General features: G+C 36.4%; 1 protein-coding gene across 1 annotated transcript; it reads right to left on the bottom strand.

Annotated features, from left to right (window-relative positions):
- Positions 1-5,679: 5,679 nt before the first annotated feature.
- Positions 5,680-23,434, bottom strand: LOC138374278 (transmembrane protease serine 11B-like protein). The gene is made up of 11 exons (XM_069456987.1): positions 23,231-23,434; positions 19,045-19,145; positions 14,938-15,056; positions 11,078-11,196; positions 10,911-10,978; positions 9,685-9,845; positions 8,945-8,983; positions 8,291-8,465; positions 7,280-7,539; positions 6,667-6,809; positions 5,680-5,841 (listed from the first exon to the last, which is right to left on the bottom strand). Exons 1-11 carry the CDS (start codon positions 23,432-23,434, stop codon positions 5,680-5,682), a joined length of 1,551 nt encoding a protein of 516 aa, XP_069313088.1.
- Positions 23,435-23,747: the final 313 nt, after the last annotated feature.

Genomic DNA, 23,747 nt, shown 5'->3' with positions numbered 1-23,747 from the left:
ATAACAGCTGCCTCCAGAGAAAGTAGCAAAGCTCTTACTATTCCAGATTCCCAGGTGCAGGAGAGGTCCCTCAATAGCCTGATTGAACTCCCTACACCTACTCTCCTATGCTAGAGCTCTGGTGCCCTTTACTTCCAGGCTGCCACCCATACCAGAAACTATTAAAAGTGATGGGACAACCCTCCCAACCTGTTTTATCAATAGAGTATTAATAGCAAAGCATTTAGATTTTTAGCTGTAGGAAAATACTAAGAGGCTACTTACTGCTATAAAAAAATCAACTATCCCTTTGAAACTGTGAGGCTTACAATCTGAACAGGCTCATTTATAACAAAAATTACATAGTTTCATGAAATAGCTACTACCCATATAAGAGTGTTGGGGAAAGAAAAACAAGGACAAAAAATAGAATCAATGCCCAGCAGAACATGGGTAAGAATGGAGGGACCCAGCTTCAGCCTTCACAAATACTTTCTTCAGAGGATGCTGAGGGTCCAAGTCCCCTTCTTTGCCAGAAGAGTAGCTTTTCCTAAGAGGAACACATGTCACAAATTCAGATTTTATATTTTTGTTTCCTTTTGTTTTTGTTTTTGACAGGACCCAACACTCTTTGAGAAAATGAGCGAGCCAAAAAGTTCATATATTATTCAAAACAAAGCTTCAGACAGGTGTGGTGGCTCACTTTGGGAGGTTGAGGTGGGAGGATTGCTTGAGTCCAGGTGATCAAGCTGCAGTGAGCTATGATTATGCCACTGCATTCCAGCCTGGGCGACAGAATGAGAACCTGTCTCAAAAAAAAAAAAAAAAAAAATTAAAAAAAAAAAAATCTTCAAAAGATGTCACAGGATCATAAAAGAACAAACCAACAAATCCAGCAAACATTACCAATACAAAGACACATGTAGAAAGTCCTGTGCTGAGAATGAATGAATAAAAGAAAATAAGCAGCTAAAAACCGAAAAGACAAAACTAAAAAAATAAAAACATTCCACTAGGAAAGGAACTGGGAAATGCTCAAGGATATTGGTCTGGGCAATGATTACTTGAATAATACCCCAAAAGTACAAGCAACCAAAACAAGATTAAATAAATGGGATCACATCAAGCTAAAAAGGTTCTGTACTGCAAAGGAAACAACAACTAAGTGAAGAGACAACCCACAGAATGGGAGAAAATATTTGCAAACTACCCACCTGACAAGGGATTAAGAACTAGAATATATCAGGGGCTCAAACAACTCAATAGGAAAATAATCCAATTTAAAAATAGGCAAAAGATCTGAATAGACATTTCTCAAAAGAAGACATTCAAATGGCCAACAGGTATATGAAAAAATGCTCAACATCATTAGGCATCAGAGAAATTCAAATCAAAACTACAATGAGATACCATCTCATTCTAATTAAAATGGCTTTTATCAAAAAGATAGGCAATAATCCTCAGCAAAAAGAACAATACTGGAGGAATCACCTTACCTGACTTCAAATTATACTATAGAGCTATAGTAACTCAAATAGCATGGTACTGGCATAAAAACAGACACATAGACCAATGGAACAGAATAGAGAATCCAGAAATAAATCCACATACCTATAATGAACTTATCTTCAACAAAGGTACCAAGAACATACAGTGGGGAAAGTACAGTCTCTTCAATGAATGGTGCTGGAAAAACTGGATATCCATATGCAGAAGAATAAAACTAGACTCTTATCTCTCCCCATATATAAAATTAAATCAAAATGGATTAAAGACTTAAATCTAAGTCTTGAAGCTATGAAACTACTAAAAGAAAACATTGGGAAGATGCTCCAGGACATTGGTCTCATCAATGACTTTCTGAGTCATACTCGCAAAGCACAGGCAACCAAAACAAAATTGGACAAATGGGATCACATCAAGCTAAAAAACTTCTGCACAGCAAAAAAAGCAATCAACAAAGTGAGGAGACAAGTAACAGAATGGGAGAAAATACTTGCAAACTACTCATCTGACAAGGGATTAGGAACTAGAATATATAAGGAGCCCCAAATACTCAATAGGAAAAAAATCAAATAATCCAATTAAAAAATGGGCAAAGGATCTGAACAGACATTTCTCAAAAGAAGACATACAAATGGCTAACAGGTATATAAAAAAATACTCAACTTCGTTAATCATCAGAGAAATGTAAATCAAAATGACAATGAGGTATTTTCTCACCCCCGTTAAAATGGCTTTTATCAAAAAAACAGGCAATAATGAATGCTGGCGAGGATGTGGAGAAAGAGGAACTCTCGTTCTCTGTTGGTGGAAATGTAAAAACTAAAAATAGAACTACCATATGGCCCAGCAGTCCACTGCTGGGTATGTATTCAAAAGGAGGGGAATATACTCAGCGGGAAGTGGGGGGAGATAAAGTGAGGTTGGTTAATGGGTGCAAAAATAGTTACATAGCTAATAGAATGAACATTATTTGATAGGACAACAAAGTGACTAAAGCCAATAATGAGTTAGAGCATGCTTTAAAATAATTAAAAGAGTGGAATTGGAATTTCCTAACACACAGAAATGATAAATTTTTGAGGTGCTGAATAACCCAATTACCCTGATTTGATTAATTCAACCTCTATGTCTATATCAAAACATCACAAGTACCCTTTAAAGATATATAACTATTATTTAAAAAAAAAAAAAAAAAGACAGGTAATAACAAATGCTGGTGAGGATGTGGAGAAAGGAGAACCCTCATACACTGCTATTGGGAATGTAAATTAATGCAACCACTATGGAGAACAGTATGGAGGTTCCCCAAAAACCTAAAATTAGAAATACCATATGACCCAGTAAATCCACTGGGTAGGTGTATATCCAAAAGAAAGGAAATCAGTATATCAAAAAGATATCTTCACATTCATGTTAATTGCAGTACTATTCACAAGAGCCATGATTTGGAATCAACCCAAATGTCTATCAATAGATGAATGAGAAAAGAAATTATGGTACATATACACAATGAAATATTATTTCACTATAACAAAAACAAAATCCTGTCATTTGCAACAACATGGATGGAAATGGGGGACATTATGTTAAGTGAAATAAGTGCAGAAAGACAAGTCTTTCATGTTCTTACTCATATGTGGGAGCTAAATATTAAAACAATTAATCTTGTGGAGACTGAGAGTAGAATGATGGTTACTGGAGGCTGGGAAGGGTAGTGGGAGAAAGAAGAGGATCAAGTGGGGATGGTTAGTGGGTGTGAAAATACAGTTAGATAGACAGAATGAACAATATTTGATAGCACAACAAGGTGACTATAGTCAACAATAAGTTATGGTATACTTTAAAATAACTAAAAGAGAGGAATTGGAATGTTCCTACCACAATGAGATGGTAAAGATATCAGCAGTGACTAGTCCCTGACAGGCTCAGAGACCAATGAGAAGGCTAGGTGGAGTGGTTACTTTCTCCCTCCATTACATCTCAGACTGTTAGTGGGCTCCCAAGCTTCTGGAGAGAACTTCTGCCCACATGAGCCCAGAGACTGCTACCACTGGTGAGCTGGGAGCTTTTTGCAGACAGAGCATCATGCTCCCAGCCTCCCCTACCCCCAGGACACCTCCCACCCTACAGACCCGAGCCAGATAGCAGGTGCCATATTGCTTCTCTACCCACCCCAGGTGGATACCCATGCGTGCATTTGTCTATGCCAGGGCACTTCAACTCCTCAGGTTATATCTTGCTTGTCCCCGCACAGACATATCACAACTCCAGCCCAGACTGCAGGAGCCACAGGGGTCCAGTGGGTCCTGGGTGATCGGCATGACTCCAGAACCCAGTCATTCTGGGTGGACTACCTCCTGGACAGAGGGTTGGAGATGACCAAAGTGCGGACTTTCCTCCACCCAGACTCTTTTTCTCCCCTTCCTCTCCCCCACCCGCAGCTGCAGAGAGGACAATTGAGCCACCAAACAGAGGCTTCCACAGGGAGCGGGGCTCAGGCCTCTTATTTTGGAGTCCTGCAGCAGACTGAGGGGAGCTCAGACTGTGAGCTCCCTGCCCTCAAGCCCTCCCTGGTGCTGCTTGTTTGGTGGCCCCATCAGAGCAAAGCACGCCCCAAGGCAGAAAGACATTGAACCAGCTTGGGCACCCCATGGGTGACTCAGGGCCTGCATGCTTCTCTCTGGCATGGTCAGGGATTGATGTCCAGGGCCCTGGGAATGGGCCATGGGCCAGAACCCATACCCCCAGGTCTCGATAGTGTTGTCCCAGGACACAGAGGAGATATTTGTGAATTAGTCTTGGGAGGTGCCCTTCGCTGGCACCTTTGGCAAGAGGTGAGAAGCAGACCTTTGATCCTGCATATAATTGCCAGCATTTGTGTAGCTGTAGGACAGGCTAACCCAACACAGGCCTGCCCAGCCTCACTCCCGCACCAGTCTCTTCTGTGGTGGATAATAAGGACTCACCTGGCAGTTCCAGGGCCCCACCCACCACCAGGGCATTAGAGTGCTTCTCCTGAGGAACTAGAGCTGGTCACAGGACCCAAAAACAACATTGCTACTTGTTCCTTCCAAAAAGCGCCACCTACTGACAGGGAAGTCAATTTGCACACCCATTACTGCAATTACTGACTCAATCATACAGGGTGTGGTTGATTCTCACCCACAAGCACCACCTATTGACTCAGAGATTAAACTGGGTGTGTCATTATCTAAATAAAAGAAAATCCAAAAGTAAGAGTCAACAGCTGCTCCAGATGAGAAGGAAGCAGAGAAAGAATTCTGGAAGTAAGAAGATCACAGTGAAAGGACAACTCCAAAATAGAATACCAACTCTTTAGCAAGGGATGCCGACCAAAATCAGAATAGTGAAATGATAGATGAAAAAGTTCCAACTACTAACTCTTATGAAAAAAAAAAAAGAGAAAAATAATTTGTCATTGAACAAAGATAGTCTGCTTTTAAATTTGTTTTAATTAAAATACATTACACATTTTCATGGTTCATAACTACTTTTTCAAAATATGTTACAGATAAGGAATTTCCACAGAAACCTGTGTCAACACTGAAGAATTACTGTACCTGGTGCTGTAAGTCTAAAATGGGTTGTTTTTGCCTAGTTTTGCTGATGGTAAAGGTTTTTCACTGTGATTGCAGCAATTGATCAAGACCCCAGTACAAATAAGAGATTGTAACATTCTGACCAGATTTAGGTCACAACCACATCCCCTTCCACAAAAGCTGAGGCATGAAGGTAGATAGAATGTGTTCCAACCTAACCCTCCTAAGGTGTGTTGCTTCCAATCTCCCACAGTGCTGTCTGCTGATTTGCCATAAGCAAGGATATACTTTTATAATTCTAGAAAGTCTGAATGACAAAAACCCAGAGTTCATGCTGTAGTGAGTAACTCATATCATTAAGCCATGATGTGAGTTAGTGAAATAGAAGACAAAAAGTATCATAATACTGTATTTCTGATGGGAACACTTTTTATTAGGCTTTTCTGGACCCAAAACGAGATTTCTTGTTTTGTCTGCTTGAGTTGGCTTACAATAAAAGTTTGCGAATATTCCCTCAGAACCACATTTCTTTCAAAATAGCCATTGTACATACTATTTTCAAATGCACATTAAATAAGGTTTAGGGATAATGGGCAAAAATGACCTACAATAGTTGCTGCAAGATGCTTTTCTCTTAGATCCCAGTCTTGGAGGCAATCCAGTTGCGGTAGGCAGTCACTCGCACATAGACCCCCGGCTTATTGATTTTACCACACTCATGTCCCCAGCTCACTACTCCAACAAGATACCAGATATTTCGAGAATTGGGATGAACTAGTGGTCCTCCAGAATCACCCTAAATAAAACAAAGCATATTTGTCTTTATGAGAATTTCTTCTTAGATACTTTACTTACACTAAATGATAAGCCCGGCTGAAGTCTGTAAGTGATTAGTGCTTCACAGAGACCACGGGAAGGTGTTACGGTGTAAATCCTTTTCTCACCCTTAACCTCAACTGTGACTGACCAGAACACATTCCCTGAGACTCTGTGGGTTTACCTGAAGTGTGAAGGCGTGATCCCAAAGCTACAAGCTCTAGTTTTATGAAAAAGCTTTGGGAGACATATGATATGAATATACTTGGAGTTCAGAGCTTCATATCTAAGAAAAGTAGCCAGAACTCTGGCCATGAAGAGGTAAGAAGGTGAGAGAAATTCAGAATGGGCTAAAAGTAATTGAAAATTTTCTGAGACTGGTCGTTTATTGAAATACAGTTAAGAGTCCAGCCTGGATTTGTATGGCAATTCTGCCAGTTCCTAGGTGTGTGATGTGCCAGTTACTTTCGTCTGCCTCGATTTCCTCATCTATGAAATGAGAACAATGATAGTACCAAAATCACGAGGTTGTAATGAGGATTAAATGAATTAATATTTGTAGAGGACTTAGAACAGTGCTTGACTCAGAGTAAGTCCAATGTAAGTGTTTTGTTAAATGCTTAAAAACACATATTGCATGTAAGGAAAAATTACTTTAGTGCCAAAGTGGAGAGAGACTTTGAATGGATTGTCAAAGAGCAAATTAATTGAAGCATGGAATTGTCTTCATATTGATGATTTTCATAAAATATAATAATGGCAGTTAATTGTATACTACGTGATCAGTATAAATGTCTAGAATTACCTGGCAGGCATCAATATTTCCTTCCATGTACCCGGCACATAGCATTGTGTCCTGCACCATACCATAATAGGCTTCTTGAGCATTACAAGTATTTGTATCAATAATCTTCACAGGTGCTTTCTGAAGCAACACTGGGTATTCACCTAAAGGAAGTAAACATTTTCAGCAAAAGAGCTGAAACAGAGAAGGATGGAAACTTTGCTTTCTCTGCACATTAGACCTGTATTTGACTGTTGACTGTTTTTAGCATGAAAAAGCTTCCTCAATTCCCTTACTTGAACAGATGAAAAAGAAATGTTCAAAGTTATAATTTGAAATATCTTTCTAATCTTACCTTTCTGTCCTTATCTCTCTTCTTATATCTTTGGATCAGAGATTTCTCAATTAGGTTTTCCAGGTTAGGGAGGTTCTACAACCAAACCCATCTCCTTGGAATGTTTGAAACCAAGGCAATTTGCAAAGTCATAACTCCATATGCACCATTCCCTGACAGATTTCCTGGGAGTCCTGGGCATCTGGAGGTCAATGATGCCTTTGACTCTGTACCTAGATGGCTAAGTTTTCTTGTTGCTTTTGTACTTTACAAGGTATGTTAAATTTTCACTGGACTTACCATCATACGAAAGTGCTCCCCATCCTGTAACAACTACTCCTTCACCTGGTGGAAAAATCTGTGTGGCTTCAGGAAGACAGACTCGGTGTACGTCTTTCTTAAATGAAACTTTTTCAGTGAGCAGTATAATTGCAATATCATCATGTTTTTCACCCTGGATGTAGTCTTCATGAATAATAATTTGTTGAACATAATGTTGCATATAGGGGGGTGTTACTTTAGTGCCAAAGCTGACAGTATAGTTTTTTGGATCTTTTGTCCTACAGAAACATAAATCATGTATTTTGCATTTATTTCAAGATAACAGAAATACATTCTGCATCTACTGTACTCTTTTTATGACATGAATATTTCTGTGCTATATAATCCATTAGCAATGATACAATCTGATATTTTAATTCATTTTAAAATTCTTTTTTGATTCTCTATGACATACCCTACGTAAGGCAATGGGGATATAGAAATGAAAATAAATAGGCCACACTTTCAAGAAGCTTAAATCTAATGAAAGACGAGTATAAACACAGGCAGTTATAATAATCAGTTAAATGGTGGTGTATATAGTTAGTGGGAACATGAAACAGGGGGACTTAAATCTATATGCCTAAGAGAATGAAAGGTTTCTTAGGGAAAGTAGCATTTAGGGCTGAGTCATTTTGCCTCCAAGATGAGGAGAGAGGGACAGACGTGTGCAGAGAGGAAAGGAGGTATGAAACAAGATGATATATTTCAACAACTACAAATAGTTTAGGACTCCTGGAGTATGAATTGAGGAGAGATAAGCATCATGTAAGGAAAAAACTGTAGTGTCAGGAATGAAAGACTCCTCCCATTTTTACTAGTAAGGTAGGAATGTCTTAGACAGGCTTAACATATAATTTATCTTCTAAACCAGCATACTTTTGAGAATGAAAGGAGGGCTACTAATAATTAAACAGGGATAACAGGTGCAAACTGGAAGCACCCCAGGGTCTTTGGTCTCCCTAACCTTGGGCAACATGATGAACTTACTTTTGAAAGCAGTGAGCTGCAGTCACCAGGTATCTTTCGCTGATCAGGGACGCCCCACAGTAGTGTTTCCCATTCTTTTTGAGGCTCGCTTGCCATGGCCATTCTCCTTCCTGAGCAGTAGAGCCTCCCCTGATTCTATCATATGTAGCTGACATCCTTGCTCGTCTCCCACAGCCTGTTAGAAAGGGTCAGTTTTGCTCCATGGAAAGTAGCAAGCTGATGCTTATATTATTACACAGCAGAGAGTAGACTGAGTTGTCCTTGTATGGTTATATCTAACAATATCTTGCACTGATAAGTACAAAATGGAACCTGTAGCCTCCCCTGTATCTCCCGCACACCCAGCATAGTATCTCCAAGACACTTCAGCACTTGGAGAATGTGGAGACAAAGTCATAGTTAAGTCCATGGACTCTGTAACCAGACGCCCTGAGTTTGAATTTGGGGCAATTATTTCACTTCTTTGTGCTTCAGTTTCCCCATCTCTAAAATAGGATCATAATGTGTGATACCTATGTCTAGAATTGTTATTAGGATTAAATGAATTATTGTATGTAAATCACTTACAACTGTGCCTTGCTAATCATTAATAAATCATGACTGTTTATGCTTTAGATCATCTCACACATTTAATTTAAAAGTATCTGAACTTACGGCTGTTGATAATCTTTTCAGCATCGACCTTACTGATCTCTGAAATAGAACAAAAAAATCCATAGTAAATTTAAAACCTAGCACTACTGACCTAGGGTAATGGAGTAAGATGCTAGGTTGAGCAGGGCAGAAGTGTCCATAAATAATTTGGAATTTCAAGATAAAGTGTCAATGGGAAGGAGAGAAATATCGGTTTATTGAAGTTGTTCTTTTATCACATGTGAATATATGATATAGAAGTACTATCTTCATATTAATGGTTCCATGTGAAAGACTTCTTTTTTATTTAATTGGAATTGTATTCTATATTACATAAAGTGAAAAATTGAGAGTCTCTTTCTTTAGAAGAAGAAGTAGTCCCCACAAGTGAACCTAATTTTTGTCAGTATACAAAAATAACTTTTAAAGGGTGATCTGTCTTATACTGATGGCTCCAGTGCTGTTTTTTGAAATTTATAGGCGATCATGAAAAGAATAGCAAGATACATCATTATTTATAAAGACTGTTTATAGTATCGATATCTGCTTTTGGAATGAGCAACAGCTCCCTCCTCCCAGAAACAACTATAAGATGTGTTATCATTGGGATTTGAATGTGTTTTTAATGAGGAAAACAAATAATTGCTCTGATGTAAAACAATGACTTATTCATTTTTAAAAATACTGACAATCAGTTTTGTGCCTGGTGTTAGGGATAAAATAATGAAAGCAACAGTGCTCTCATATAATACATAGCTTACCCACAAGTCTCAGAGAATTAGGATCTGTCGTCAAGGACCCTGAGTGGTTCCCCAGCATCTGACGTAAAATGCTTTCAATTCTTCTTCTTGTATTCTCCTTCGTTGATCTGGGAGCCTTGAATACCAGCCATATCTGTGCTGTCACACTGTTGTTCTCAGGACTGGAAACGACATGAAGTTTTCATATGTTGCTAAAAATAGCATTTCCTTCCTCATTCCCTTATTTTTTTATATCTTAGCTTCTTCTGGTCTTTTACAGGTTTGTGCAGTACCTTCGCTTTAGGTTAAGCATAGAGTCATCCATCTGCCTACTTTTACTTGGTGATAGCATGCATGCAGCTATATTATTCAATTTAGAGGACAAGCAGTTCTACAAATATGAAAAAAACGGGAAGCCTGAGGCACAGGGTAAAGGTATCAACTAAGAACTGGGATCTTTCATTTCATGCATTCCTCAATCATTTGTTGGGCAACTGCTATAGACAAGCAACTGGGCCAGGTGATGCAAGGGTGAGTAAGACACAGTGCCTATCTTCAAGGAATTTCCAGACTTTTAAGAGAGATAAGACACGTATACAAATGATTATAATAAACAAAGCAGAAGCAATAAGATATTTATACTATCTGGAGATATTCATAGGAAGGATGAGTCATTTGTCTAATTCTTATTCTAGGTCTCCCTCTGCCATTCCATGCTACTCCAAACCCACATGCAGGGAACACAACACATCTCTCTTACTTCTTGTTATGGTGACTAGAAGGTTTTCCTTGGTCTCAAATCCTGGATTTACTTGGTGATATGCTCTCTTCTACCCTATATCTAATAAGAATTCCAGGGGCAGTTCCACAACTGCTGATTTGAAAGCAGAAAGACAGGGAAAAACAGGGTCTATATTTATGCTACTGCTAAATAAAAATGTTAGAACGTAAAACCATCTAATGTTTTCTGGACCTAAATAATACTTAGAAAACCAGAAGGATGAGTCATCTGCAATTTGAAGATTAATGCATTCTCAATACATAATGAACTCAACTAGATAGAATCAATCTTTCCTTTGGTTTTATATGGAACAATTATTCTGACACTATGATAATGCTGGATATTAGTAGATTATTGGCTAATGACTGTAACATATGAATAAACACTTTTTACATAGAAACTTGAAGTATAATGGTTATGTATGATGGGTTGATCTCTTTTCTAATAGTTCATTTTAGTTACTTACACCAGTGTGATGACTTGAGAATTGATATATTGTCTGTAAATGCTAGAACTTTGAAATGCATCATCCATCTGTTAAAAGAGAACATAGATTAAAACATCCAATTCCAATAATATTTTTATATTTTAGAGAATTAACAATGAAACAAATAGAGAAAAATACTAACTTACCCTAGTCTCAAGTATTTTGCTAAGGTAGTTATTTTCTGGTGATGTTTCCCTTTCATAATTTCTATTATATGGGATGTCCAGCACGTTAAAGCTACCTTGGTAGTAGTAGGTCCTGTTTTCTTTGAGATAGAAAAAAGATCCAAGAATTATTTACATTTAATAAAATCTTCAAATACAAATATAGATTACATAGAAATACCAACTAGTATTTATTGTGCTTGTATTAGATATTGATAAACCCTTGTGAATTTTTATGATACAGTTGATTAGATAATCTAGGCATTGTAGATATTGTTTATAGGATCAATAATTGAATATATATACACATATTATCAGAGTGAATAGACAATCTTCAGAATGGGAGAAAATATTTGCAAACTATTCATCTGACAGGGGATTAATATATGGAATATACAAGGAATTCAATTCAACAGAAAAAAAACTCCAAATAATTCCATGTAAAAATAGGCAATTGATCTGAATAGACATCTTTCAAAAGAGAACATACAAATGGCCAATAAGTATATGAAGAAATGCTCAACACCACTAATTATCAAGAAAATGCATATCAAAATCACAGTGAAATATCATCTCACCCCAGTTAGAATAGCAATTATCAAAAAGACAAAAATAACAAATTCTGGCAAATATGTGGAGAATAGACACTGTTCATGGGGAATGTAAAGTAATATAGTCACTATGGAAAACATTATGGAAGTTCCTCAAAAAGTTGGAAATAAAACTACCATAGAGTCCAGCAATCCCACTACCGTGTGTGTGGGTGTGTGTGTGTGTGTGTGTATCTCCGAAGAATAAGAAATTAGCATGTCAAAGAAAAATCTCCACTCCCACGTTTATTGAAGCATTATTCACAATAGTCGAGATATGGCATCAACCTAAGTGTCCATCAGTAGATGAATGGATAAAGAAAATATGGCATATATGCACAATGGGATACTATTCTGTCATTTAAAAAATTGAAATCCTGTCATTTTCAGCAACATGGATAAGCCTCAAGAACATTATGTTAGGTAAAATAAGCCAGACACAGAAAGATAAATACCACATGTTCTCACTCATATGTGTAAGCTAAAATAGCTGATTATATCAATGTAGAGAGTAAAATAGTGGCTACTAGAGGCTGAAAATTATAGCTGGGTGGGTGGATAGGAAAAGTCTTGCTAACAGACACAAAATTATAGCTAGATAGGAGGAATAAGTTCTTGTGTTTTTAGCACTGTAGGGTTAGTGTAGTTAAAAATAATTTATTGTGTATTTTCAAATAGCTTGAAGAGAATATTTTGAATGTTCCCAATACACACAACACAAAAAAATGATGAATGTTTGAGGTGTTGGATATGCTAATTACCCTGATTTGATCATTACACATTATATAAATGTATCTAAATATCACAGTTGACCTTACAAATATGTACAATTAGTATGTGTCATGTAAAAAAAAAAATCTCCCTCAGCCTGTAGCCCACTCCCAGGCCCACTTCTTACAGTATGCTTTAGAAAACATTTGGCTCCAATCACAAAGAGTAAATAATAATTACAAAAGATGCAGCAGGGAACTTATATATAGATCTTGGAGGGAAAAAGCCAAAAAAAAAAAAAAAAAAAAAAAAGGAAAGAATATAAACAAAAACCAGAAAAGGAATTAGAAGATAATAGAGGAAGAATTTTAACAGCTAGTTCCCACAGTCTCAAAGATGTGGCAGGAATAAGAGCCCAACAGTTCACTCAAGAAGAAAAGAAAGCTGCAGAATTCAGGAAAAAAATGGAAGAGGAAAATAAGACCATCAAAGCTGAAAGCCACATTGGAAACAACAGATACAGATTAAAAATCTTGTGACATGGAGGACAGGCTTCAGCAAAATAAGTAAAAATAAAATACAAAATAAAAAATTATTGAGGCCGGGCGCGGTGGCTCACGCCTGTAATCCTAGCACTCTGGGAGGCTGAGGTGGGCAGATTGTTTGAGCTCAGGAGTTCAAGACCAGCCTGAGCAAGAGCGAGACCCCATCTCTACTAAAAATAGAAAGAAATTATATGGACAGCTAAAAATATATAGAGAAAAAATTAGCCGGGCATGGTGGTGCATGCCTGTAGTCCCAGCTACTCGGGAGGCTGAGACAGGAGGATCGCTTGAGCTCAGGAGTTTGAGGTTGCTGTGAGCTAGGCTGACGCCATGGCACTCACTCTAGCCTGGGCAACAGAGTGAGACTCTGTCTCAAAAAAAAAAAAAAAAAAAATTATTGAGAGAATGAACAACATGAGAGGCAAAGGGGGTTAACAAATGCATAACTGGTGCTTCTAAAAAAATGAACTAAACAAATAAATTTGAATCTGTAGCTTAAAAGGGCCCATCGTGTTCTAAGAAAAACTGAAGGATAAACACAATACTAAGAAAGACAAGTCTTGCTGAATCCAAAGGATAAAATATCTAATGACTATTTAGGCAAAAAAAAAAAAATAGTTCACATTTATATTTACAAATGGGAAATGGTCAGTATCTTTTCTTTGACAACACTAAATGGACAAAAGACAGGGGAGAAAGCTTACAAATTTCTGAGGAAAAGATAATGTAAACAAGTAAATTTTTTTGCTTATACATTTTTATGCATATTAAATCTTAGGAATTGCAGCATCTAAAAACCTTAAAAGAATGACTTCAAGAAGATATATAGCCAACCTGGAGATTAGTCATAATAAGGAACTCAGGAGTCAAGAATGTTCAGTTAAAGAAGATGAATTTAGTAAATGCATCTAGATACATTTCTTCCCCAAATCCCTGTAAAATGACAAGGAAAGTGTTTGGTTTGGGGTTTCAAAGAAGTTAACCCACAAAGGCAATGATAATGGGGGAGGAGACAACAACAATATTATGGAAGCCGAAGGTAAATCCCAAAATGCCTCCTACATAGCCAGGGTATGAATGCGTACGAAGTCTTCATTCTTCCACAGCAGAAAGTGAATAGATAATGCCAATAACTCAAGAATTATGATACAGTGATATTAAGAATCAACTTAAAGAGGTGAAAGTGGTTGCTCTGAGAAATGAGAAATAGGGGTAGTGAAGGAAGGGCTGCATTTTTCATCAAAAGTTCCGAATAACTGTGAGCCTATCTAGCTTTGGAGGAAAAAAAAGCAACACTCAGGCATAGCAATGCCATAGAGGAAGGATTGATGACAACCAGATCCCCCGTCTAAATATATATTCAAAACTAAACAACGGTAGTCATTTTTATTGCAAATCAAAATAAAATGTTATAAACATTGACAATGTAGTAATAATATCACTAAAAAACTGCTGGGAAGGGTGAGAGGAAAATGAGAAGTATAAATATGTTAATTTTCTTATCTTTCACAGTAGAGTATAAATGATATAGTCTAAAATTAAAATATATAGTTTTAAAAAATGACTCCAACTTTCCTTGTTTTTTCAAAGTCTTTAAAAATCTATGTTAAAGGGATTTTTCTATGTTAGGGTCTTTGCTATAAAGAAACAACTAGTCAAAATTTAATAGTCATTGGTTTCTCTTTACAAGTAGAATAATTATAATATTTTATAACACATGTAGATCATCTTGGTAGAATAACTTTTTCTGCCTATCAATTGTCTATGCATTCCTGTCTCTGCATGGATATCCATTCTTTTACCTGTATATATTCAAAAAGATGTCTGCAATACAACGTTTGGCACATGCTAACAATGCTTATTCCTGCAATCTGTGATGAGTGATGCCATTTTAAAAGGAGATAATTCATTGCTTGCAATTGCTTCTTTATCTTTTGTAGAAATGTAAATAAAGATTACAACACAATAAAATAAATAAAATATATTCTTTACCAACCTACTGCTAGAAAGTGAACCAGGAGACCAATAGCTATTCCAAGGATCGCCAACACGCCAAACACAATAAGGGCGACCATCCACAATGGCACAGATGTGCGGGGGGAGGCTACGACCGGCCTGCAAGTAAAGGATGTGAATATGAAGGATATGTCAGAAAAACCACAGTCATTTTAAAGCTGTATTTCTTTTCTCTTGTTAACCCCTAGAAGCTCCACAATTCAGGCATAGTAGTAGCAAAAGACATTTGAAGGAAGGAAGGAAGGAAGGGAGAGAGGGAAGGAGAGAAGGAGGGACGGAGAGAGGGAGGGAAGGAGAAAAAGACCCAAACCATGTGCTTCCCTTTAAGCTGTTGATTTAACCTCTCTGGATCTGTGTTATGAAATTATTTTTAGGAGTATGACGGTTGGTGACAAGTTATCTATACTTGCATCTAGCTCCCTCCCATGATCAATGGATAGAAATAGAGTAAGTATCAAAAAGGGAAGATCCTTTCAGGTCAGGGGGAGACATAGGGAAGGGAAATGTCTCAGAAGTTCTTCATGCCTAAGCCCATAGTAATTTTTTACACTATGATCATGATCCTATGTTATTTATTATGTCATTATATGCAAAGAACACAAACAAATATGAAGTGCTATATAGGGTTAGAGCAGTGTCCATCTATCTTACTGTTATAGTTTGCTCATTACTGTGGTTCAAAGAAATCTTTGTAGAAAAGCATACTGTAATGAATCTGCAATAAGTCAGGTATTTTCACTGTGTCTTGTTTAGGCAACAGATGCGTATAGAGAGCCTCAACGTAAATTGAGAAAAGGATTCATAGCAGTTTCCCAGACAAAGAAGCATGAGAAGACAGACTGGGTAGAGGGACCAATGTGCAGTGCTCAAAGAACTGCACAACATTCGTGAGCATGTTGTGGTCTGGGACCATATTATTAGTTGCTTTTTAAACCCAGGACACAACATAGTGCCTGGCATTATAGATAACATTTGTTGAATAAGTGAATGAGTAAAAACAAGGAGGATCAAGGATAGCTACATCTGGGAGGGTACACAGAGCAGAGGAATCCAAATTGTGTAAAGCCTTTAGGGGTAGTCAAAAGAGTTCTGATTTTGTCCTGTGGAAATTACTAGCATGAGGACTTGTACTGCTTAGGAAGATATATCTTCTTGCAGTGTGCATGATGCTAGCTGAAAGGAGGGAGAACAAAAGCGGGGAGGACAAATTAGGAAAGAGGCTAATATATTCCGTGGCAATGGAGTGATGGGATTCTGGTGATGGTAGCAAGAATGGAAAGAAAGTGAAGAATTTAAGAAAATTTACAAGGGTAGAATATTTGTCATAATTTGGTAATCAACTAACTATATTGATAAAGGACTGGAATATGTGAAAGATAACACAAGATTTTACCTCAAGAAAGGGAGAGTAACATAAAGTCTAGAATAAATCATTTGAAGAGAAAAAAATGGTAAATTTTTTATACCTTGAATTTGAGGGGTATTTAAATTTCTAGGACACAATTTTAAATGTCAGGCTCTTGGTTAACTGAGGAACCACAGTTGGAGATGTAAACTTAGGAGTTATCTAAAAACAAAGGTTAATCAAGGTTGTGAAACTGGATCAGTGTATCAGAGTGTTTATTTTATTATATGAAATACGGCACAAAATTAGTATTTGTCTTTCCAAGGCAAACATTTGTTCCCATTCTAATGACAACTAATTTATCTCAATTTTTCCATATCCTTTCTGCATTTTACAGTCTTATTGCTTGATGTCTCTCAAAAGCCTTTAAATGATGAGCATTTGTTTCTTAGCTGTCAAATTTAAAATATTGTTGATTTTTTAGTGACAAATTGGCACTTACCTCAACCCACAAGCATTCAACTCTGCCAAAACCACCTTGCTCACCGCTTGGTCTCTGATCTTTACTCCCCAACCTTTCTTTACTTTTCTGTATCCCATGAACTCTTACTAATGACTTTTTCCCCAATCAACTCTTAATTAGGGATACATTTGTTCATTTCTTGCTTTGACTAGGTTTATTTTTAAAGCTTTAACTCAGAGCAGGTGTTTGTACAAAATTGAGGCAATTTTTGTTTTATCTCTACACTTTGTTTGCAGAACTTGTATTCTTAGAAGAACAAAACAAAATCTAAATCTATTAAAGTTTGATCAAATAAAATGTCTTAGAATTAATCCTGACACTATGGTTTGAAAGCAAAAGACTAATGACTTCCTAATTTCCTATTTTATTTCATTAAAATTTCTATAGAATTTACTATTTTCATTCCCTGTTCCCTTTTTCTATTTTGATTATTTCTTGTCACAGCTCAGATGTTTCTCTGGGTTGTAGATATCTTTAACTCATAACATAAAGATCTTACAAATCATGATGTAAGATTAAATAGCTGCTTTAAAATGATCGAGGGACTTTTCAAGCAGAAAAATCACTCAGCTATTAACCAATTTCTGGTAGCCCATACTAGACATTCTTCTAGAAAATCATATAAGGAATTACTACTATGAGAGGATACAGAATTTAAATAATATCTTGCCATAAAAACCTCCTGAACAGGAACTTCACAATGCTCCTTTGGTAAGGATCTAAAACATAGCTTTCTTCTGAATTATTTTCCATTTCATCCTATAGGATTCATTCTAAGAAAAGATTTGAAATTCATAAAATGTAAATTTAAATGATAAATTTTTTTCTTCTACTTCTACTGTTTCCTTTTTCCTCTTAGCCATTAAAAATTCAGGCACCCACAGGCAAGCACAAAGTTCACTAAGGTCTTCTCAAATATGCCTGCAAAATCAACCATGTTTCCAAATCCCTCCAAGCTCTGCTGTATAATCAGAGTAATGCCTCACTCTGAGAAATTAATCCTGGAATTAGGGCCTGAACCTTTCCTAGGTAACAAGGACTTCTTAGAAACAATGGCTTAATCCTTTGAAATCTTTCATGTTAGGACTTCACAAAAGTGTCAAAATGATGAAGGAAAGGGAGGAGGTGCCCCATAAATAAAAAATAACATCCATCCAGCATAAAGGTGATGACTATGTCACAGGCAAAACAAAACAAAGCAATCATGCTGTTTCTTTTCCTCTTTTAAATATGTGTGACCACTTTTTATTGATAGATCAGAGATTTGGCTAATAAAATATCAGCGTTTTGAATAAAATAACATTTTTAATAAAAAAGAAATCACACAACAATAAATGCTTTAGTTCAAATAAATGACCTTAGTATATTCAATCACAGTGAGTATGACCTATCTAATCACATTTTATGTGAATATCTGTACATATATGGCTTAAAGGACTCAACTATTGATTTAAGATATACATTTTAGAGAAATATTTGTGTAAAGTATACAGTTATATTTCACAGTTATCTTAACATTGAATATTCCATATTAGATTCAGTTAATTTTGATATATTTCATATATTTTGATAAAACCTCCTTGCAAGCTGAAAGTATGTCCTTAAAATTTTGCCATTAATGATGACTGTTCATTTAATATGATAATTACCTAGTTAGATACTTTATAAATAGATAGCACATGTCTATACGTAATTATACTATGATGGTTCATGAACATTTAACAGATAAAAATACATGGATTTATATATGGCTCTACAGAAAACATCTATGAAGCAGTGGTATTGTGACATTCAATATAATATTCATGAAAGAGCTATAGAAAGCAAGAGATGTTAAACAAATACAAGAAAGTCATAATCATCACTGCCACCACCAATTTAATATTTGATATATAAGAAAAGAAAACGTTTTCTCTGCTACCTCTTCTCTACTTTACAACAGTCATACTTTCATATTATTTTTCAATCTCAGGGTGTTAAGCTGCATATCACCTTTCTGAAGCACTCCTCAAATCACAACATAAAACTATAGATTCCAGACACAAGTACATGTTCCTGACAAAGTTGTCTCCACACAGAAAATCTAAAATACTGTAGAAAACTACACACTTTCCCCTAAACTCAATTGTTCCACTGCAATCCTTGGGTGGGAGTCCTACTGGGGAGACAGTGCTCATTTTATTTATGTCAGAATTTTAGGCAAACAAATCTCCACTTACCTATACATACTGTGCTGATAACAATGACTGTTGATGTTAATAACGATAAAGGAAACTTCTGCACTCCTTTTGTCCTGATCAGTGGTTCTCAGGTAAATGTGCTAACCACAAGGATAGTTGGGATTTTAAGGGCTGGGTGCAATAGCAGAAAGCAATTAAAAGGAAACTTGTTTAACAAGTGTGTTAAGAGCTATGGGTCTGTGGTTTTAAAGAAGACATGAAAATTTTCTTTGAGTTGGATACTTAGAACAAAAAACAATAGATATTACTTGGATTGGTCATCTGAGAGGTCCACCCAAGAAATACCACCACACACTGGTGAATCAGTGTTCTGACTCAGGTCCTACCCATCCCTTCATGGCATAAAGCTCCTCCCCACTGAAACCAGCTGTCTCTACTGGAGCAATATTTAAGTTGTCTTTTTGGATAAAATTATTCTGCTATAGCATTACTCATCTGAAACATACTTCATCTAAAAATTCTCACTGGGACTCTGTCCACACTTTTGTAGGAATGGATTTATAGCTGGAGGTAGGTTTTGGAGTAAGAAATAGTTCTAGCATGCTAACTCTAACTCATTCATTCATTTAATACATATTTATCATCTGCATCTACACATTATTCCCAGTGGTGGGAACATGACAGTGGATATAATAAAGTCCCTGCCATCATGGACCTTACACTCTAATGGGAAAGACAGACAAACCCTAACAAAATAGTAAATACATAGTTTAACGTAAGTTATTTATACATGCTATGAAGACAATAAAGCAGTGTGATTGGGTAGAAAGCGGTGGGTCGGGTAGGGCTGGCTAGCTATAGGTGATGAGGAATGTCCTTTCTGAGGAAGGGGCTTCCAGCAGAGATCTGAATAATGATATTGATTTGTGTGATTCATCCTCCTAAAACACATATTCATGACATTTCTCTATTTAAAAATCTTTAAAACTCTCACCTGCTTTCAGGATAAAATATATATTTGTTTGGTTGCTTTTCTATGCTCTTCAAAATGCCATCTGTCTTTAACCATGTTGTTCCAGAGCAGTATGGTGCAACAGAAAGGGCATGACCACTCTTCCAATGCCAGGTCCACTGATAAGTAGCTTTTGGACATGAATTTCTCTGAGCTTCAGCTTTCTCTAACAGGACGATACTTGTAAACTTATTGTATCAACTGAGACCCATGTATACCATGGGCTTGGCACGATGCCCAGGAGTGCTCTGTCTTAATAATGACTTTACCAAAAGCTTGATTTTACTTCAGCCATTTCTCACAATCTGCTTTCTTGAATGGCAAGTGCTTTCCTACCTCCATGACCTTATTCATATTGTCTAGTACTGACAAGATTGCCATTTCTATCCATCTTCCACTTCATGCTTCATGGTTGAACCTAATTGCCACTTCTTTCACCAAGCCTTCCCTGTAAAGCATTATCCTCTTCGCTCTCTTTTTTTCTGGTCTCTGATCATTTACTATTATCAATATTCATTTTGGATTTAGTCATCTGCTGTTGGATTGATTTTTATTTGAATCTATACTGTGGGTGGTCTTATCACCCCAAGTATAAGCTGCTTAAACTTGTAGGCAAGGACTATATTTTATATTTCTCCGTTTTTTATATGATCATCACAGTGTTGAGTATCCAGTAGATAGTCAGTAAATAAGTTATATGTTTCAAATATGTCATTAACATCTAAAATACATGTAGATCTCTTAGAAGTGAATAAAATATTTTTAAAACTCATTATTAAGTACATACAGGGTTTTAACAGAGTATTTATAAAAGACAGCCGTTAGTATACAAGGAGGTACTTAATCTCATCCATCAGTATTCATAGAAATATAAATTAAAACAATAATGTGGTGCTACTAAATTAAAAATACTATTTCAAGATTTGGTAAGAGTGTGGGAAAATGGGCTCTCATACGTTGATGATAGAAGTTAGAATTGAGGTAACAACCTCAGAGAGCTGCTTGGTAGCATCTTCTTAATTTTAAGACTGTATCCCCTGTAACCAAGAAGTTTCACTTCTAGGTGTCTATCCCAACTCAAACAGGAATATATGATGATGTTTATTACACAATTAACAATTTCAAAAAAATGAAAACAAATTATTAATCAGTAGGAGAATGGTTAAAGGAACCATGGTATATCAATTTATGGAATGTTATGCAGGTGTTAAAAGGAATGAGGTTATAGTAGATATGGTGGGTTGACTCATTTATCAAGTCAGAGGCCTTCTAAGGCAGAAGTGAGGCTGCTTTTGGATTCTCTAGTAAAATGTCATGGAGACGTGATGTTTTTTTGCAGCAGATTTGAACCCCCATAATAGACTGAAATTAAAAAAGATAAGGATTACTCCAGAGAAAGAAAGAGTCCAGAATTAGAAATGATTAAAGAAACTTTAGCCTGATCTATAATGGATTCATTTTCTTCACAAGGATAATGTGTTCATACTTTTTTTAATGCAATTAAAAAAATTTAAATACACTGTTGAATTGAAATAAAAGCTTATCCTCTATGTGGATCGGAGTAGAGAAGAAAAGGGAGATTTGGCAATAAAATATAGGTTCTTGGGGAGTTAGGGCCAAATCAATATTCACCAAAAATGAACTGTATTTGTTGGCTTTGTAGAACTTTTCAGGATGAGATGGTGTCTTGATGACAATAAGCACAAAATCTTTAAAAATACACTGGATAAAAAAATCTCACAAAAGTATGACCTAATTTTTAAAGCATGGTAGGAGTTTATCAGGAAAAAAAAAATGTCAGAGAAGAGTATTTCAGACAAGGAGTATACCAGTTGGAAAAGTCCAGAATAGCATGTTTTAGAAATCTTGAGTAGTAAAGTGGTTGGAACATAGGTTATATGCAAGGGCATGATGGGACATAATACAGATACATATGTAGCGCCAGATTATGATAGTGCATTTCATTTTTATTCAGTTGGACACAATGACTACCTCCATCGATCCAGCCACAAGTCCAGGAACACAGAGATGAAAGAGAGCCCTCGTGAAGCTCGCAGTCTATTAGAAGACCCAGATGTATAAACAGATAATTTTTATATCTGTGGAAAATGCAGCAACAGGTGCAGACCTGTGGCAATCTAGAGCACCAGTCTGGAGATGTCAGGAAAGGCGACCTGGTAGGAGGTGACTTGTGAACTGTGTCTTGAATAATGAGTAGGAAGAGTGAGTCAAGCTTTTTGTGAATTTGGAAGTCATAATAAGGATTTTAGGTTTAATTCTCCAAGACTGTCAAGATGGGGAGTGAGGGGTGGAGTAGGATTTTACACAGGAGAGAGAGGTGCTCCCAGACTAATTCTCCGTGATTACCGAGATGCTAATCCTCTGAATGATGTCATTATAGTACATTAGGGACAGGTAGAAGGATCAACAATTCAGGTGACAAGCAGCATTTTCTTTAAAAGAAAGCCAGGTTAACTTAGAATATCTTTCTGGCTCTTAAGTTTCCTGCTCTGATCATAGTTTGGTTTTATTTTTCTTAATCCTTTTTCTTTCATCAAAAGACTAGAAAAGATAATGTGGGGATGATCTCTCATTACCTTGGTTAGTGATTTCTGTCTCGTTGTCTTTGGTAGATGTGATAATCTGACTTAAAAAGCACAAACCAAGGTTTATAAAACCCGAGATAGTTATTTAATGGAATTCTTGTATATGTTCCTATTAATATATTTAGTGAAAATAAAGTTTTGTTTATTCAACCATGAGTGCCTACTGTGATAAATTTTAAATGAAGGTAATTAATTTTAAGGCAATAACATAAGAAAGTACGATGGAATTATTTTGTTGTCATAAACAAGCATAATAATTATGCAGAAAAACAACATGTTCTAATAACATATAATTGTTTTTTCTAGAATCCGTTTCCGTCATTTCATACTCTGCTTCCATATGTATATATTGTTTAGCTACCACTGATAAATGAGAACATGTAGTATTTGTCTTTCTGTGTCTGAGTTGTTTCATTAAGATAATCACTCCTAGTTATATCCATGTTGCTGCGAAAGACATGATTTCATTCTTTTTATGGCTGTATAGTATTCCATTATATATATATGAGGTCTGTTCGAAAGTATCCAGCCATGTAATATAAAAAATGGAGACATTTATTGAAGAAGATACAAAATACAAGAAACATTGTATATAGGACAATGATACCTCAGTCCCTTTCAAAGTAGGCACCCTGGGACCTTTGTTGATTGCAGCCCATATACATTCAACATTCTCAGGTGTTCTGCTTGTTGCAAGCCTCCCAGAATGTGGATCACTTTCAACAGATTCTCGACCATCTTTGAAGCGTTCGTGCCACAGTTTTATTTGTGCTGCGCTCATTGCATCATCGCCAAAAGCCTTCTGAATCATCCAAATAGTTTGCGTGGAGGTACGTTCAAGATTAACACAAAATTTGATGCAGATTCGTTGCTCTATTCATTCAGTCCTTATGAGTACAACTGGCACACAGCACACATGCTCACTCAATGGCATCTAGCACCCCCTGACTAGTATAGTGAAATCATCATGCATATATGTTCTTATACTAACAAAATGTGTGTTTTATTTTCTTTCAATTCTGAAAAACAAATTAAGGTCAATTCTAAATATAATGGTAAAATAAACCATAACTGGGCTATTAATAAAAATTATATGTTGGCCTTTTTTATTTCTTTTTTTCCTA

This window comes from Eulemur rufifrons, chromosome 24, assembly GCF_041146395.1.
Source record: "Eulemur rufifrons isolate Redbay chromosome 24, OSU_ERuf_1, whole genome shotgun sequence".
Lineage (NCBI taxonomy): Eukaryota > Metazoa > Chordata > Mammalia > Primates > Lemuridae > Eulemur > Eulemur rufifrons.
Note: the sequence above shows the minus strand (reverse complement) of the source record. Positions and strands in the feature narration are given on the sequence as shown.

Coding starts and splice junctions, on each gene's coding strand:
- LOC138374278 (XM_069456987.1), bottom strand. CDS start 23,434: ATGATTCAGAAGGCTTTTGGCGATGATGCAATGAGCGCAGCACAAATA. Junction 15,057..19,044: donor TATCAGCACAGTATGTATAG/GTAAGTGGAGAT, acceptor CTTTACTTGCAG/GCCGGTCGTAGCCTCCCCCC. Junction 6,810..7,279: donor GGGAGCACTTTCGTATGATG/GTAAGTCCAGTG, acceptor TACTTCCTTTAG/GTGAATACCCAGTGTTGCTT.